Source organism: Pholcus phalangioides, unplaced genomic scaffold, assembly GCF_987345545.1.
Source record: "Pholcus phalangioides strain wild (caught in Gottingen) unplaced genomic scaffold, Ppha-v1.0 ptg000001l_1, whole genome shotgun sequence".
Lineage (NCBI taxonomy): Eukaryota > Metazoa > Arthropoda > Arachnida > Araneae > Pholcidae > Pholcus > Pholcus phalangioides.
The window spans coordinates 2,082,115-2,099,514 of NW_028301594.1; the positions used below are offsets into that span (position 1 = coordinate 2,082,115).

At 38.8% G+C, this 17,400-nt stretch overlaps 1 protein-coding gene across 1 annotated transcript; it reads right to left on the reverse strand.

Annotated features, from left to right (window-relative positions):
- Window positions 1-390: 390 nt before the first annotated feature.
- On the reverse strand, window positions 391-12,807 carry LOC149089660 (15-hydroxyprostaglandin dehydrogenase [NAD(+)]-like). The gene is made up of 7 exons (XM_089235304.1): window positions 12,557-12,807; window positions 10,069-10,189; window positions 8,461-8,567; window positions 6,627-6,717; window positions 5,974-6,050; window positions 4,176-4,321; window positions 391-691 (listed from the first exon to the last, which is right to left on the reverse strand). The coding sequence occupies exons 1-7, from the start codon at window positions 12,647-12,649 to the stop codon at window positions 592-594; spliced, it is 735 nt and encodes a 244-aa protein (XP_089091430.1). The 5' UTR covers window positions 12,650-12,807; the 3' UTR covers window positions 391-591.
- Between the last annotated feature and the right edge of the window lie 4,593 nt (window positions 12,808-17,400).

Consider the following 17,400-nt stretch of genomic DNA (forward strand, 5'->3'; position numbering starts at 1 on the left):
GAGGTAAACAAAAAAAAATCCGCGTTCTAAGTGCGTTTCTATTCGTGAAGATATTTGAATTTAAAAATTGAGGGAAAGCTTCGTTCCCTAATTTATGCTGTTCTTTCAATCTGCTGTTTTTTTTTTGTTTTTTTTTTAAACTATCTCGTTAAAACTCAAAATAAATAACAACTTCGTGACTATTAGTAACAAGAAACTTTTCTGCTTTGAAAGCTTTCCGGGTTCCGGAATTTTTAAGATTTCCGTGGCGTTTGATCATGCGGAACCCCAAAAAGCTGTCACGGAACACCAGTTGGAAGCCCACGTTCTAAGGCAGTGTTTCTCAACCACCGGGCCCTGACATCAGTCAATCCGGTTGTTGTTGTCAATCAGTCAAAATATTGAAATTTTCCACCACATGTAATTTATTTTATTGTATAACAGCTTTATGTTCTGATTTGGATCAATTGTCGAACATGTTTACTCTAAAAACATGCACAATTAAAATACTTGTTCATGAGCAATTTTTTTAAATTTATTAACATATGAATAAATACTTCAATAAAATACAATATTCTTTGTTTTTTTTTTCAAAAAACCAGTGATATAAGCTCAGCAATACTCCAGGCTACCATCGCCATGTACCCGTAATGCAGCTCCATTCTTATCAGCCAATAGAAGTTGAATTAATGCTTTTGATACGATGTTTGGACTGAAACAAAATAAAATTAATATTGTGATTGTTGATATAATTCAAAAACGAAAAAAAAGCTAACATCAAATTATTTCAGAGATGGCAAAACCTATATTGATAATGTTGCTCAAGTGTGTACAGGTATGAAACTCTCTCGGTCCAAGGCATAATATGAGCCCGACTATCCAATATGACAAATTTTTTCCCTCTGGAATTATTAGAGTCAGTGTAACTTAGTGAGTGTCAGTTTAAGATAGCAAAGTGAGTTTGCATCCACTTAGAAAAGTTTTGTCACAGTGAGAGGAACCTAAAATATGCTTTCGGCTACAAATACAGAGGACAAACAACAGGTATATATCTCAAAGAGGTGGTGGAAAGAAAAAATGACCACAACAAATTTTATCAGCAATTTGTGTACTCAAAAAGGTAGCATGTTGCTCAAGCAGCACCAATAATCCATTTGATCATTCCCTGACCAAAACCTTTGAAGAAAGGAATATAATTTCAAATCTTAATCTTTCAAATGTTTTTCAAGTTTCATCTTTTACCCCTTCACAGAGTTTCCTCTGACTTTTGCCAAATATATTATGCTTTCTCTGACTTTCCAGATTGTTAGGAACCCTGATATATGAATGCAGTAACCGAATATCATCGCACAACCATGGCCCTTTTAAGAACATCATGGGCTCTCGGGAAAAGTGATTTTTCTGAGGCTTCCTAGGTGGTTATAAATTAGTGCCTTTCAATTTACACGATTACACTCGAAAATTTAAAAACCATAACTCATTTTCATGAGGCCACTGGGCCATGCCTGGGTGGACTTTGAACCTATGGCATTACTGAGACTATATTTAAGTCACATCAGCACATAACTTTAAATTGAATTCTAAAAAAAACCAAGCCTCTAATCACTTATGTCTAATGGCATTTTCTTAAAGAAAAAAAAGAATTAAAACTTCCATCTGATCAAAAATTTTCAGATCATTTCAGATAGATGACATCATATGAAAGATTTTAAGTTTTTCGTTATTGATTTTTTCAGAACTTCAGTCACACCACTGTTGTTATATAAACACTCATACCAGAAATACTATATGAAAAGTTAAATTTTCCCCATGGAATGTAACTGTGTATATGTTACTTTCAAAGCCAGAAGTACGGCAGCTTTGCAAACAAGAGTTTTGGCTTCGTTGACCAAAAAAACGTGGATGGGGGGAGGGCGCTAAAAATAGGTCCCGCATGGATAGATTTTTTTCTTAAGCTGCTGCCTTATACACACACACACAACACATTCTTGCATGCAACAATTTGTTAGAAATTTCCCAGAGAAATGATTACAAAATGTTGTATTTGTATATGTACAGTTTAGTAAAAGCAGTCATACCACTAATTATTTTTATGACTATTGCAGGGGTTCTCAAACCGTGCACCACCAACCTTTGTCAGGAAACCTCCACGAAGTGGTGGCCCTGGCAAAGATTATCTTTCGTTAAATTGCTCTGAAGTGCAGCGGATAAGCATTGGTCAAGGAAAGGGATGCCGCGGGGGAAAAAGTTTGAGAACCCCAAAGGAATATTGCACAATTTCTTTTTCTTCTAAAACCGCTGTTCTGTTTTTCATATGAGACATCCCTGAATCTCCAACTTATTATGCTTCAATTTTTAATGCGGTAGGATCTCGCTTGACATACCTAAATGGGATGAGGGCCAGCTAGTTACTTACCAACTTCAGTTGGGAATTATGCATAATTACTGGTAAAAGTGATAAATGTAGTGAAATGTATAAAACTTACTGAGACAATTGGTGATTATGCATAGTTATTGAGTTATCACATTTACTGTAATATATGCATCATTCATTTTGTATTTATATAATAAAATTACCTGCAACATCAAGTTGGGAGCGAAATTCATGAGGCCGTGTAGGGAAAGACCAGGTTAAAGGAGGCCTTGGTTATGACAGGATTTACTGTGATTATACACTGGAGTGACAGAAAAACTAATGCAGAAGAGCGTTAGCAAATAAAGGAGAAAGGCAACCAATCAAAGTAACTTGATGCAGTCAGAAGCACCTATATAAGACAACAGGTATCTAGTGAAGCTGTTAGGTCGGCTTCTTGCTGCTAAAAATAGTGGGTTATTAAGATTTAAGTGGCTTTGAATGTGGTTTAGTAGTCTGTGCTCATGTGATAGGGTAACAGCATTTCCAAAGTAGATATGAAATTATGATTTTTGCACATAGCCATCACAAGAGCACACAGTGAATATAAAGAGCTTGGAAAAACATCAAATATCTGACAGAGGTACAAGCGGGAAAAAGACCTTCAAATCACTAGAGATTTCAATGTTAGGACATAAATAAGTGTTAGCATGCGAACAGTGCAACGGTTCATCCTTTATGTGAGCTCTCAGAGCTAAAGGTCCACTCGGGTACCTTGGGTGATTGCAAGACACAAAGCCATATGCTTTACTGAGCTTGTCAGCACCGCCATTGGACTGTTGATAACTAAAAACACGTTGCCTGGTCTGATGTGAATCACGTTTTCAGTTATGTCAGGCAGATGAACATACGTGGGTATGGATAAAACCTCATAAAACCATGGACCCTGCATATCTACAGGAGAATGCTAAAGCAGATAGAGGCCCTGTCAGGGTATAGGACAGAATTGGCATGATATGGGACCCCAAACAAGACTACAGACAAATGGTGTCTGAATGGTGACCAATACATATAAACATCCTGTAGCGATACTACTGTATAGCAACCAATAATCCAGCAGATGGCGTTAGTCATCCATGATTGTCGCTGTGAATGCTGTGAGTGTATATATGTACTACGAACAGAGAGAGTCGAGACTTATTTACAATTACTTATACTCATTCATGTCCTGTGTGTATTATGATAGGCTAGAACAGTGTTTCCCAAAGTGGGCAATGGAATGGTCCAAGGGGGCGATAGAACCTACTGATTTAGCATAGGATCCTATGGGTTTACTTGAGTTGGGGGGTGATGTGAGGAAAAAAATTCTGATGAAGGGGGTGATGGAACAAGAAGTTTGGGAGACTATGGGCTAGAACAACTCCAGCAGGACAATATGACATCACACATGTTAGAAATTGCTACCGAGTGGCTCCAAGAACACTCTTCGGACTTCAGCATCCTTTGCTACCCAAATTCCCATACATGAGCATTATTGAGCACATATGGGATACCTTGCAATGTGCTGTCAAAATTATCTCGCACCGTTATGGAATTGTGGACTGCACTACGAGAATCATGGAGTGAATTGCCTTCAAGATGCCTTCACACATTAGTTGGGTCCACGCTACGTCATGTTGCAGCAGTTCTGAGAGCTACAGGAGGGGGGACCTACACAATATTATAGGTGGGTATATCAGTTTTTCCAGCACTTCAGTGTAAAAAAAAATTTTATGCTTACAAAAGGACTTGTTAGGAAGGCAAAACTTTTGAAAGTGAGGTACCAATTCATTGATAAACATACTCGAGAGGAGTGATCTTGCTGTTGTGTTTCTCAGCAGTTTCTTTGTCCAGGGTTTTTTCCGGGAAGATATGAAACAGATCGGTATCTGTGGCACCAGGGCACAAAGCATTCACTGTGACTCCGGTTCTCTTGAAGTGATAGTCATTCTATGAATGCAGAAATAATTAAACTCAATTTAATTCGATCACAAAAGGTTTTGTGCAATTGTAGAAGAAAAAATCATAGAAATGTAAGTTAATAAAAATCTATGTTAATACTAGGGTTAACAAGGTTTGAGACAGTAAAATAACAACCATTTACAGTAGAGTCCTAAACCTCCACCTCCAAACTATACATGAAAAAATAAGCTTTCAAGTGAAAATAATATTTATAACCAAATAAAAGATTGTAAAATTGAAAACTGTATCTATATAAATAGTTAATCACTAATGTTAATTTATTATACAGCTTAGAACCACCAACTTGAAAAAATGGCTAATAAAACATCAAAGACACACAAATACAAAGACACTTCAAACAGTTTTAGATTGTCAGTTTTTTAATCCTCTTCTGATTTTTTTTTCTTTGAATATTAATATCATTAAGTAAAAGCTACTATTCCATCATATTTTGTCACTTTTGAGGTTGTGCACAGATTTTTAACTGAGAGTAGTATTCTTTGTACAATAAATTTAGTATGATTTCTTTAGCATCATTAAACAAAAATCTGCCATTTATCATGACATATTTAAGCACTTTGAGGTTTTGGACAATGAAGAACATTTTCAAAAACTTACAAGCAGTTTTTTTTATCCACAAGTGTGGATTTAAAGTACACTGCTCAAAACAATCAGGGAAAATTAGTTTTTATTTAATTATGATTTTTAAACATTTTAATTGATAAAATATTGACAAGAACATTGTTAGGTAATTCACAAAGAGTTAAGTGACAAGAGTTAATTATCAACAAAATTTTAATACGTTTAAATAAATAAATTTAATAAATTTAAATAAATAATACACATCCCTAAGTATTTTAAGCAGTGTGTGTTAGTATAACCAAAGGGGACAACTTATTTTGTGCCATTTCCAAGTTAAATAAATCAGAAATATTTCACTTTCTTCTATATTAAAAAAAAACATTTTGGGCATATAAATGCATATTCATTAAAACCTCTCTATGTACAGCATGGAATCAGCCAAATACAGTAAAACCCCTCTTAATGGACACTCCTCAGATGATAGGTCACCCCTTTCATGGTAAAATAACAATTTCCCCTTGTGTAATGAAAGCATGCATTTCAAACCCCTGATTAACAGTCACCCCCTCTTTTACAGATAATCCCGCCGGTGTGAGCAATAGAAAGGTTTCACTGTATCTACTTTTTAACAAGTTTAAAGTTTTTTTTATTTTTTTTTAAATAGGGTCTCTCTTTGTATATATAGAAGCAAATTTTTTTTTCCTCATTTCACACACTACAGAAAAATTCTGTATATAAGGCACTCTATCACATTTTACCATGAAACTGATTCAAAACCACCACGAGTATGAAAACTACGACAATGGTAAGCTTATTTTTATTACTCTGTGACATGCTACTGAACCTGAAGAACCAGATCCATAGGTTTCCATTACTTATGCAGTAATTTTGAACTTTCTAAAAAGTTGGATGCAATTCTTGCAACACATTAGAGCTAATTAAACCAGGACATTCCATACCATATTTGGATCAGTCAAACTAATGCTGCTAGGAAGCATTGGCAAATTATGTACCTTGTATATGGAACACATAATATTTTAGAACACAATGATACTCACTCCATAGTTTCTTGTCAATCCTATTACACCATGTTTACATGCTGCATATACTGGTGCTAATGGGAACTCTTCGAATGCTAAAAATGAGACAATACTTAATTGAAAATCTTCATATGCATTCATACACTTACAAAAACTTCATATGCAACATATATTTTTATGATGCGAATTTTATCACAATTTAAATTGAATACAGAATACCTCTTAGTGATTTATAAGACAAATCTAAGCTCATGAGCATTTTCAAATTTTCACACAAATTTATGATACATATAAGGCAGAGTGCACACTTGTGACATACTGCAAGCAATGCGGCATGCAACTTGGTGGCAATTAGTTAAAAAACCTGAACTTCCAGTTTTTAACCAACCTACGTCAAGTACGGCATGCTGCGTTGGTTGCAGAATCGCAACAATACCTAGGCAACCCTGCCTAAGTATTTCCGACAACTCAGAGAATATTCATTTGTAACTTTTTTCAAACATAAGAAAATTTTCGATTCAAAAAAAAAATCTCCCAAAAGAAAATTTTGTCATTAATTTTAGTCTTCATAAAAAATGGAATTTGCAAATACATGAACCACAAATTTTAAGCAGCACTTTAGAATATAAACATGTAAAATGTGTAGAATCATGAGAATAAAAAGAAGGGACCTGCATTCGATCCAGTATTGATGATGTATCCACCATTCTTGTCTTTACCCATGAACTCTAGTGCCAGCTTTATTCCGTGTATAATCCCGACCTAAATAAATGATAACCAAATTATTTTTCTTAACAATGGGGAGATATATGTGTGTGAAAATACATTTGAACTTTTCACAAAGCACTGCAAATATGAACACTTTAGATTGTGAAACTTAAATCACCTGACCATTGTTTATTTGGAATTACCCCATTGACTGATGTCAGTTTTCCAGGTGATAATTTTCCCTTGATGTTTAAGAAATTACTGTTGTAGTCTAAAATTCCAATGCAAATGATGATGAAGGGGAGGAAACATTATAAGTGCAAATAAGCAACAGTCACGTTTTTAGTATTTTTTAAAAAACCTTGCCGTGGGTTGAAGCTGTGACAACATTACGACTTATGAGTTATTTATATTCAAATTTGGATGCAGGATCGGAATTTGGAAGAGTTGGTTTCCCAACTGTCCTGATCTTGTTCTTTCAGATTGTTCGGTGCCATGTCTTATTAGAGTGCAGCCCCTCTTCCTTTCTGTTAAAATTTTCTTTGTCTTTAACGATTTCTATAGCTTCACAGTTCAGCCAGGAGTAGAAATGTGCTTCTGAAGAGAGATTATCAGTGTCTTGGAAGTGGATGTTATGGCCCTGGTGGAAGGCATGTTCATCAACAGCAGATTTTTCCGTTTACCCTAGGCAACAGTGGTTCTGAAGAGAGATCCACATGAACAGGGGGGGGGGGGGAATCCTATACACTTCCGCCAATGAGAAAGGATCTCGAGGGTGTTCAGCCAATTGAAGAAGGGCACCTATTGTTCGAATGGGTTTGTAGATCATGGATACATTGTGTTTCAGAAGTATGGAACCGATTCAGTCAGTGACATTTTTTACATATAGAAGGTTCACAGCTTACCTGGAATATACTTAATAGAGATATAAGTTGGCTGCAAAGCATTCTTATATTCCTTTATAATGTAAAATTGTAATTAGCAAAGCGAAAAATTAATGAATTGCAATGTAAAACATGATAATGTAATGGAAAAGCAACAGCATATTTCTTCAACCTTTGAACATGCAATTAAAAAAAAGTGAAATATCTGTATTTTGTATTAGGTTGATGATAATTAAATTAAATTAATAAGTAAATGTTCAATTTTCATTATTGTCATCAAATGTCTATGCAAAATTCATTTGCTATAGTGAAAAAACATCATTTCATTCTGTTTCTCTAATTTAGCATTTGGTATAAATTAATATCGGTCATTTCAATTGATTCTGTGATCTTCATTAAACCTAATTTTCCCTGGCATGCCGGGAATTGATCAGACTCAATCCAAAAACCGGCTGGGGGGGGGGGGGGGGGAGGAGAAGCACAGTAATTATTACAGTTTTATTATTATTTTATAACCTGATGCATTTCCATTGCAGCTGTTTACATTATAACAAAATTATGTAATTTTTCGTTCAGTCCTAATATGAATTCTGTTGCTATTTTTTTTCAAACATTTGATGTAACAGCCTCCCACTACAATGTCTGTTTCTATGTAATGCAGGGAGGGGGGTGTCATTATAATGAACATTCCACTGTATCACTGTATAAAGAAACATTCATGGGTGAGAATGCAGTGAATCCTCCCCTATATCCAATGCAATTGGGACTGAGTCTACATCATTAAATAAATACTATCAAAATCAAACCTTAAGTTAAAATACAAAATAGTACATAAGACTAACTCGCACATTGATTTTTTTTTTACTTTTTTAAGTCAACACAATGATATCTCACAAGCTTTCCTATTACTTACAAAGTTAGTTTCAACCATCGCTCTCCAATTGTGTTCATCAAGAATACCAGCATTATTGACAACGATATCTATTTGACCAAATTCGTCCATTGTCTTTTGAAACGCATCTGCAAAATATTTGTACCTGTTTATTAGCATAGATGTTTGTTAATGACAGTTGTGAGAGAAACAATTTAAATACACTTAAGTACATTCTTACACAGAGAAATTTGACACAAACAAATATAAGATATACAAAAGCAGAAATGCCAGACGCTGTCCTGGTTTTCTCTTTACTGAAAATGGAAAGAACATGTAAGTAAAGAGATAAACATGAAAAGAAACACATTGTTTGAGAGCAAACTTAAAATCAGTTTTATATAGATCATAGGTGGAGATAGACTTCGCCCATGATATAGATAATCAGATCTAGAATGCAAAGGGAGGATGGGGTGTACAGGAAAGCGTGGGGGCCCTGGTCACTGTACAGGAAAAGGAGCCGAATTCACCCTTTAACCTTTACAGTGGCGATCCCGAAATATCTTGTCTTCTTAAAACTCTCTCATTTTGGCAATCCCAAGCCCAGCTAGCTTTGTACGGACAGCTTTGTCTGATAACATGTTTTGCTGCCCCCCCCCCCTGTCAATCAATTGCCAGTGGATGGAATCAACTTTTGTTCAAAGTTATATAACAGATGACAGTGTGCTTCTTCCCCCCCCCACCCCCATCTTTTTTGGAGTTGTATAGAAATATGCTTACAGAATAAATGATAGAAAATAGATCATTTATCTTCCTTGTTTGTTTATTATTATTATTCCCAATTTCAGAGGGGGAGCAGTTATCACTGCACGAGATAATCAAAAAAAAAAAAAAATTTAAATACATATAGCAATTTCTAGAAGGATTAGTGATTTAGTGATTTCCTCTATGGCAGTTATAATGCAGATTAGGAAAATTTTAAAAACCACTTAAACAGTTAACCCACACTTGACAAATCAAAAAAAAAAATTCAAGAGCAGTCAAATTTCTCAAGGTGTGTCTACATGGGCTCACTCGCTCTGACCTCTGTTTACTGTGCTTTTGCTTTATGAATTCGCTGTGCTTTTCCGCACGCTCTTTTCTTCCTTCTTCTTTCACTCTTCCCCCCCCCCCCCCACACACACACAACGTGGTTCAAACTGCAGTCTTGGCTGTACAAAATCAAACAGAGGCAATACTAGCTTCTTTCCCTGAATCCATTGTGAGCTGCGTCTTTGAAGTTTAGAGTTTGTTGCTTGGATCGTGATGAAATATTTTGTGACAGCCGTGCACACTGATGGGAAATCCAACCAAACATTCAAGAACAGAGTGTAGAAGCAACTTCAAGGAGTGCAGTTTGTTTTTGGAGAGGAAGCCATCTTCTTTTTTCACTTTTCCAGGAATCAGTTGGCTCTACAGAAGAGATGCCTCCCTCAAAAGTTCTCTCCCCCAAACACTGTGCGGCACATGAATTACGAAGGAATTTTTTGTCTTCATACTCAATTAGTGTAATCACACATCAGAAATTTTAGATGGCCAATACCAAGCTAACTGAGAATCTAGTTGCAGCCCTGAGTGTTATGTGAAAGTCAAATTGAATACTATTCTTACTTCTCAGATCATCCAATGAAGTTACGTCGCATGGAATGAACAGCAATCTCCCGCTGTAGCTCTTTGAGAGTGCTTGACATAACTCTTGACCAATTATCTCATCTTTGTCTATGATTGAAACCTTTGAATAACATTCAAATAATGGCTGTTATTATAAATTGGAGGGAAAAACACAGAGATGAAAAGACCATGAGTGATTTCTAAAAAAAATTAATTAAATAAAAAAACGAGACAAACTACAAGAGCTGGAAGTGGGTATGATGGTAATAATACACTGAAGTGCCAAAAATCATGGGATATCTCTTAATATTGCTGCACTTCACCGGATAAAAGGAGATCCCACACGATATTAAGAGGTATCCCATGACTTTTGGCACTTCAGCACTGAAGTCATGGGATACCTCTTAATATCGTGTGGGACCTCCTTTTACCCGGCGAAAAGTGCAGCAATATTAAGAGGTATTCCATGACCTTTGGCACTTCAGTGTAATGTCAGTACATAATCGGGCCCATGCTAGCCATGGCAAACATGAATTTTTGCCAACCCTCCCTCTTCCCCATCATCGATGCTTTGAGGATTTATAGCAAAGTATTGTTATGTGACATCTTAAGCGGGAAAGTTTCTCATGATGTGTAGGAGCATGAAGATAGTTTTCCCATGAGGCTACATTTCATGGAAGATACCAAAAAATTTACCTATATAGTGTGTGTAAGCATAGGAGTGACCTAGAGAGCAAGGGACCAGGTCAGTGAAAGACAAAATGAGTGACCTAGAGCTTGTGCAAGTGTGTGAATGACCAAAAGCATGACTTATTGTGTGAGGGACCAAAAATCATTTGACCATTTTTGTGTCCAACCATGGTCATTTTCTGAACATGAGGGCTGATTAGACTGGGACCTACAATTTATTGCCAATTCCGAAAAGCCTTTTTTTATAATCAACGAGAGGTTGGTGTGCTAACCCTTGTGAGAATCCCTGTAGTAGCAACATTTTTCTGCGATCATTTTGTCGTTACTGTTGCACCCCTGTGTCAGGAAAGTTTCTGACAAGGACAAACCTGGTATCAAACTTGCGGCACCTCTAAACATCCTTTAGCATGTTAGGCTAGTATTTTATTGAAAGGGCTACCACGTTTTTGAGCAGTCAAAAGAGAGCTATAGAGTGCGTAAGCATGGGAGAGACCAAAAGAGTGACATGTAGAGTGTGTGAGCTTGGGAGTAACAAAGCTAGAGCAAAACTAGACCAAAAAAGTGACAAAAAAAATATTAAGAACATGTGCAAGCAGGGGAGTGACCAAAAGAGTGAATTAGAGTATGAGGGACCAAATCAGTGAGTGACAATCATAGGTAAAGATAGACTTGGAAGTCTAGGGGGAAGGTACGATCATTATTGCTGGGGGGACACGATGATGATGATGATGTCAATTCGTATATACACATATACATTAGATGTGCCCACTCTGCCACCCCCTATCTCCACCCATGGTGACAATGAGAGTGGTATATAGTAGTTTGTGAGCATGAGGGTAACCTAGCAAGTGCAGAGACAGGTGAGTGAACGACCAAAAGAGTGGCAAAAAATGACTAAAACCATATGCTAACATTGAAGTGACCAACTAAAATATGACGGACCAAATCAGTGAGTAACCAAAAGATTAATCTAGAGATTGGAGAATGTGTGCGAGCATGGGAGATTCCAAAAGTGACATATAGGAGTGTGTGAGCATGGGAGTGACCTAGTGAGTGCAACTGCAGATAAGTAAACGACCAAAAGAATGACAAAAAAAATTGACTAAGAATGTGTACAACCATGTGAGGGACCAAAAAGCAAGCAATAGCTCAAATTTGCAGAATGAGTGGTCAAGAAAAATTTGGCTACAAGGCCAGACTTGAATGGGAGAAAGGAAGTAAAATAGCTCAAAAAGGCGATGAAACAATAAATGCACCGCTACCTGGAGAGCAATGGACCAGTTCAGCGAGCTGCCAAAAGAGTAAACAAAAAAGTATGCAGGCATGGGAGGGATCAAAAGAGTGACCCAGAGAGAGAGTGTGAGCGCCCAAAAAGGGACCAAGGAAGTGTCGTGTAACCGTGTGAGTGACCGAAAGAGTGGCTTGAAGGCAGAAGTGTATTTACAGTGGCGGGAGATAAGCAGGCTAGAGAGAGTGTGAGCAGCCTAAAAAAAGGACCAAGGAAGTGTCGTGCAACCGTGTGAGTGACCGAAAGAGTGGCTTGAAGGCAGAAGTGTATTCACAGTAGCGGGTGATAAGCAAGCTCTAGCCACGAGGGGCAAATTTGAGGAATGTAGTGGTGAATTAGACTAGAATGGGGGAAATTGCAGTAAAAACCATAAGCCCACCTTTGATTGCAACGAACCTGCAAAAACACTATGGAGGGAAAGGAGCTCCTATTACAATAGACCCATTAATTAAACGCATCATAATAAATTTACATTAGAAACTTTGTTTCAATATGGTAAATTGAGATCACCTTGACATGGTTTTGAAGGAGCGCTTGACAGAAGCTTTTTCCCAGTCCTTTGGCGCCACCAGTCACGATCGCCACTTTGTCTTTCAGATTCATATTTCCTTTATATTAACGCCAATATACAGAGACGTCTTTTTTTATAATTATATAAGAAGAATTTAAATTATATACCACACAATCTCAAATGCAGTGTTGGGAGAGATCGCCGGCGTCATTCAAAAAGACGGCTATCTATGTTTGTTTTGATTTTTCGCGCCATCTCGGGGCTCGATGATGAACTTCAAAACGAGAAAGACGTTCAATTTTTTGACAGAAGATGGCAGAAGTAGTACCGCGGTGGAAAAAGAAAATACGCCCTACTATGGGAGGAAAGAAAAGACGCGCCAAATTCAAAATGAGTTTATGTTACGGTGAATGGGATGAATTGATTTATCGCATTTACCGTAACATAAATAGTAATTAAGTATAATAACCGGATCCGGTTATTATACTTAATAATCGGATATTATGCATGCTTACCAATCGTCTTGGCATGTTTAATAAGTATATAATTTAATTATTTTTTTTTCACCGACGATTAAGCGTAATATAACCGCAAGTGTCGTTGGTAAATTTTATAAATACTTGAAATTTATCCGCCTTTATCTGTCATTATGCATAATCACCCTTGTGTAATTCGTGAATTTGATAAATATGAAGAAAATTAAAACTGGGTCTACTGGGATGAATAAAGTTGGACCTCGATATAATGATTTCAAATTTCACGATCTTACCACCATGGGCGGAGATAGACTTGGAAGTCTGGGGGGGGGGGGCGCACGGTCATTATTGCTGGGGGGCACGATGATGATGTCAATTCATATATACATTTATACATTAGATCAGTCGACTCCACCTTTGACGATGGGGGGGGGGGGCAATGACCCCCCACGCCCCCAGTATCTCTGCCCATGCGTACCACCCCCCATCCCCACACGTAACGATACATATGAATATAGTATATTCTACAGTACGATTTATCATGTTTAACTACCAGCGACGCTTGGGCACCATCGCTGGTAAAAGTGATAAATATAGGGAAATTATATCGAACAACAAAATGCTCGGCGATTATGCATAATATCCGGATTTATGGCATTTATAGAGGAACACATATACCAGTATAGCCCGTATAGAACGTTTTCGCCCCCTTAGTATGACTTATTTTTGTGGTCTCTTCTTTAACTCATACAGTGCTCATCGAGATTTCCCGTTTAAAGCGTTCCCCCCCCCCTTTCAATGTTTTTCGTGACGGTTTTTTTTTGGAACGTTATAAGTGGGATGCTCCCACATCCGGGAGTAGGGCCCTTAGGCTGGGATCATTCGCGGGCCCCCCTGGTCAGACTTCTCACGGGCCCTTCTATAGTTCATGTATCGAGTAAAAAAGCAAAAAATTATGAGAATTGTCCCAGGACTAGAGCCCTGTCAGCCCCGCGGACTTGGGGGGGGGCATGGGGATGCCCTGTATGTATGTACTATACAAAGGTCTCAAATTTCAATCATTACGGGCTCAGGGCCGTCGAAATTCAGTGACTCTCTTTGTCATGGCTGTCATGGCAAGACCGGAATGTGAAAAAAAAATGTTTTATACAACCAGGGGCTCCTTCTCTTCCACCTTCTATAGTGGGATCCAATAGGCTGTGATCTCTCCAGGGCACAAATGGAAGATTTTCCTATTTTTTATAGTGCGAAAAAAAGAAAGCTGTAAGAATCCCCTCCAAGCTGGAGCCCTGTCCGCTCCCCCTTTATGTAGGCCATGCACCAAACAAAATTTTAAATTGAGGGCTGGTACTTCAGATCTGTTAAGGTGGAAACCCTTTTCCGTATTAACGCAACGGCCAACCCGAACACGGCCCAGAGGTCTCAAGTGCAGAGGTGCCACCCCACCCTCAGGTGAAGTGATTTTCTGGGACAACTATCTAGCTGAAAGTGTCTGCCCACCACACCAATTCACACGCTCACTTACTCTCGAAAATCATTATGCTGAATAATTTAATAAGAACATGTTCCCTCTGTTTATGCCCTTTCTGAAACAAGCAAGCCCCCCCCCCCTTCCCGGGCCATGTCCAGGTTGGTCCCAGTGCCGTCTTAACGCATGGGTCCACCCGGGCACGGCCCGAGAGGGCCTCAAAAAATAAGAACTGGTCTAAATTCTCGAGATTTCGCCATGTGGGAACTCAGAAAAATCACTTGAACTGGGCGTCCTCATGCACACACACACACACGATGCTCTCTTAAGACGGCCCTAGTTAGGCCGTGTCTTAAGACGACATCGTGTTTTCGAATTTTGAATTTCGATTTTGACTCGAATTCGATTTGAATCGATTTTGAATTCAAATATCTCCGCGAATATTCCACTTATTTTTTTTAGCTGCAATAGAGACAAGGCAACGACTTTCTCTATAATTGGGTTTTTAAAACAGGCTCCATATAAAAATTTAGATTTTTATTTTACGACACACTGTATTTTCACTCAAAAGTACCACAGGGTGATTTTTGAACACATTTTAAGCAGTTTTAAATTTGGACCATTCCTGTACAGCCAATGGTTTATGAGATAAAGCACGGGTTTTTAATCTTTTTCAGCCGCGACTCAAAAACAATAACATCAGCTTCGCGACTTACGAGACTGTTTGTTTTTCGAAATTAGTGAAACCAGTGACCCCAATAAGTGCATTTATAACAGAACTGTAAATGGAGTTTTACGACTCATTTAGGAAGCACCTGCGAGTCAAGTTTGGGCCGTGATCCATAGCTCGAGAATCCCTGGTTACAAGTGGATTTGTACGACCCATCTCGGAAGCCTCTGCGACTCAAATTCGGATCCCATAGCTCAAGTCCCTAGCTGTAAGGGATTTGTACGAACCCCCCCCCCCCTCTCGGAAGCCCCTGCGAATCAAATTCGAATCGTGGCACATAGCTCAAGAATCCCTGGCTACTGGCTGCAAGTGGATTTGAACAACTCATTTCGAAAGCCCTCCCCCCCCCCCTCCCGTTGGGTCGTGACCCATAAGTTAAGAATTCCTGGGATAAAGGCCGAATGAGGACTTACAGGACGCCATACAGGGCCGTCTAAATCAGTGTTTCTCTATCGCCGGGTCCCGACATCAGTCAAACCGGGTGTGAGTGGTTCGCCGTTTTATTTTTTTTCCGTTTATATCCCCATCAGTCTGTGTATGACCGCGGGCTTTCCCAACACAAGACAAAATCAACCGGGTCGCGGGCTTCCAAACGTTGATAACCACTGGTCTAAACAGTATTAAAAGTCATCCGATACATTAAGCGGGTGTGTAATCTGCCTCGGCAACGGGATCCCGTACTTTAAGTGTGTGCATAGCGTATAGTTTTGAATTAAATGATTTTGAGCTCAGCTCCGGGTCAGTAAACCCACCACCTCAAAACCCGGCACCAACTGGCACAGTGACTAGAAGACACTAGCCCGTGTTACCATTGTCACGACGATGTTAAGTGTAAGTGGCTGAGCAACTGACCTCCAATGATGCGAGAGATATTCGAGAACACAAAGGGTTCTCGACTCAACCAGCCAGGAGGTCAAGTAACTCGGTACCTCGCTGATCCCAGAGCTGAGTCCCATCTAAAAGGGAGGACAACGAGCCACAAAAATGTCAAACGAAAACATTGGGAAATCCCTCCAAAGCTACCTAACCATGTCAATTCCCCAAGCAAGCCCAAGAAACTGCTATACTTACTTAAGTCTAGATTAGACCTCAAAGAGAAGCCTTTCCTTGGAAGCCAGTCGCGAACGCGTCTTACCGGAGTGAAATCTGCAATTCGAATGATCTACAACAGACGTTTCAATACTACAGTCAGCATTGTAAGATTTTACTGAAGATTGAAAATGAAATATACATTTGTTGAATAACATTGTTGCTGTCACCAGCGGGATATAGTCCTGGGTGGCAAGTTCCAAGGGGCTGCAAATTTTCACTAAAGTGTGGTAAAGAAAATTAGTAAATTGGGAAAAAGGCAACAAACTTTTATTTAGGAAACAGTTATTTTCCGGATATTATGCTGAGCTGAGCTCGGAAAGAAAAGTCATCACATCTCCGCCGGGACTCGAACCCAGGCCCTCTTGCATACCGGGCAAGCAGTGGTGTAGATGGTAGCGGAACGTCTCCAGTGGTGTAGATGGTAGCATGCTTTCCCGGTATGCATGAGGGCCTGGGTTCGAGTCCCGGCGGAGACGTGATGACTTTTCTTTCCGAGCTCACCTCAGCATAATATCCGGAAAATAACTGTTTCCTTGATATCTGTGACTGAGAAAAAGCCATCTATATCTCTCTAAACTTTTATTTGCTTACAGGTGGCAAAACCATACTAAACAGCAAGGATCTAGATCAGTGGATGACCAAACGAGCGACCTAGAGGATTTGCACGCATGTAAGTAACCGAAACAGTGACCAAGAGAGCAAGGGTAAGGTCAGAGAATGTCTGAAAGAGTGACCTAGAGTGTTTGCGACCAAAATAATGAGCAAGCATGTGAGTGAGCAAAACAGTTTTCAGGCAAGTGAGTGACCAGAACAGTTTGCGAGCATGCGAGAAACTGTAAGAGTGACTTAGAGTGCGTGTGTGTGTAAGCATGTGAGCTACCGAAACAGAGTGAAAGCATGTGATTGACCAAAAGAGTGGCCTGGAGAGTGTATAAGCATAGGAGTGAATGAAAGAGTGACCTTGAGTGCAAGGGCGTAGCGAGGGGGGGGACTTGGGGGTCTGGTCCCCCCCAGAAATGTGAGAAAATGACCGAAAAAAGGGAAAAAGATGGCCAAATCCATTGTTCTGTCACTTTG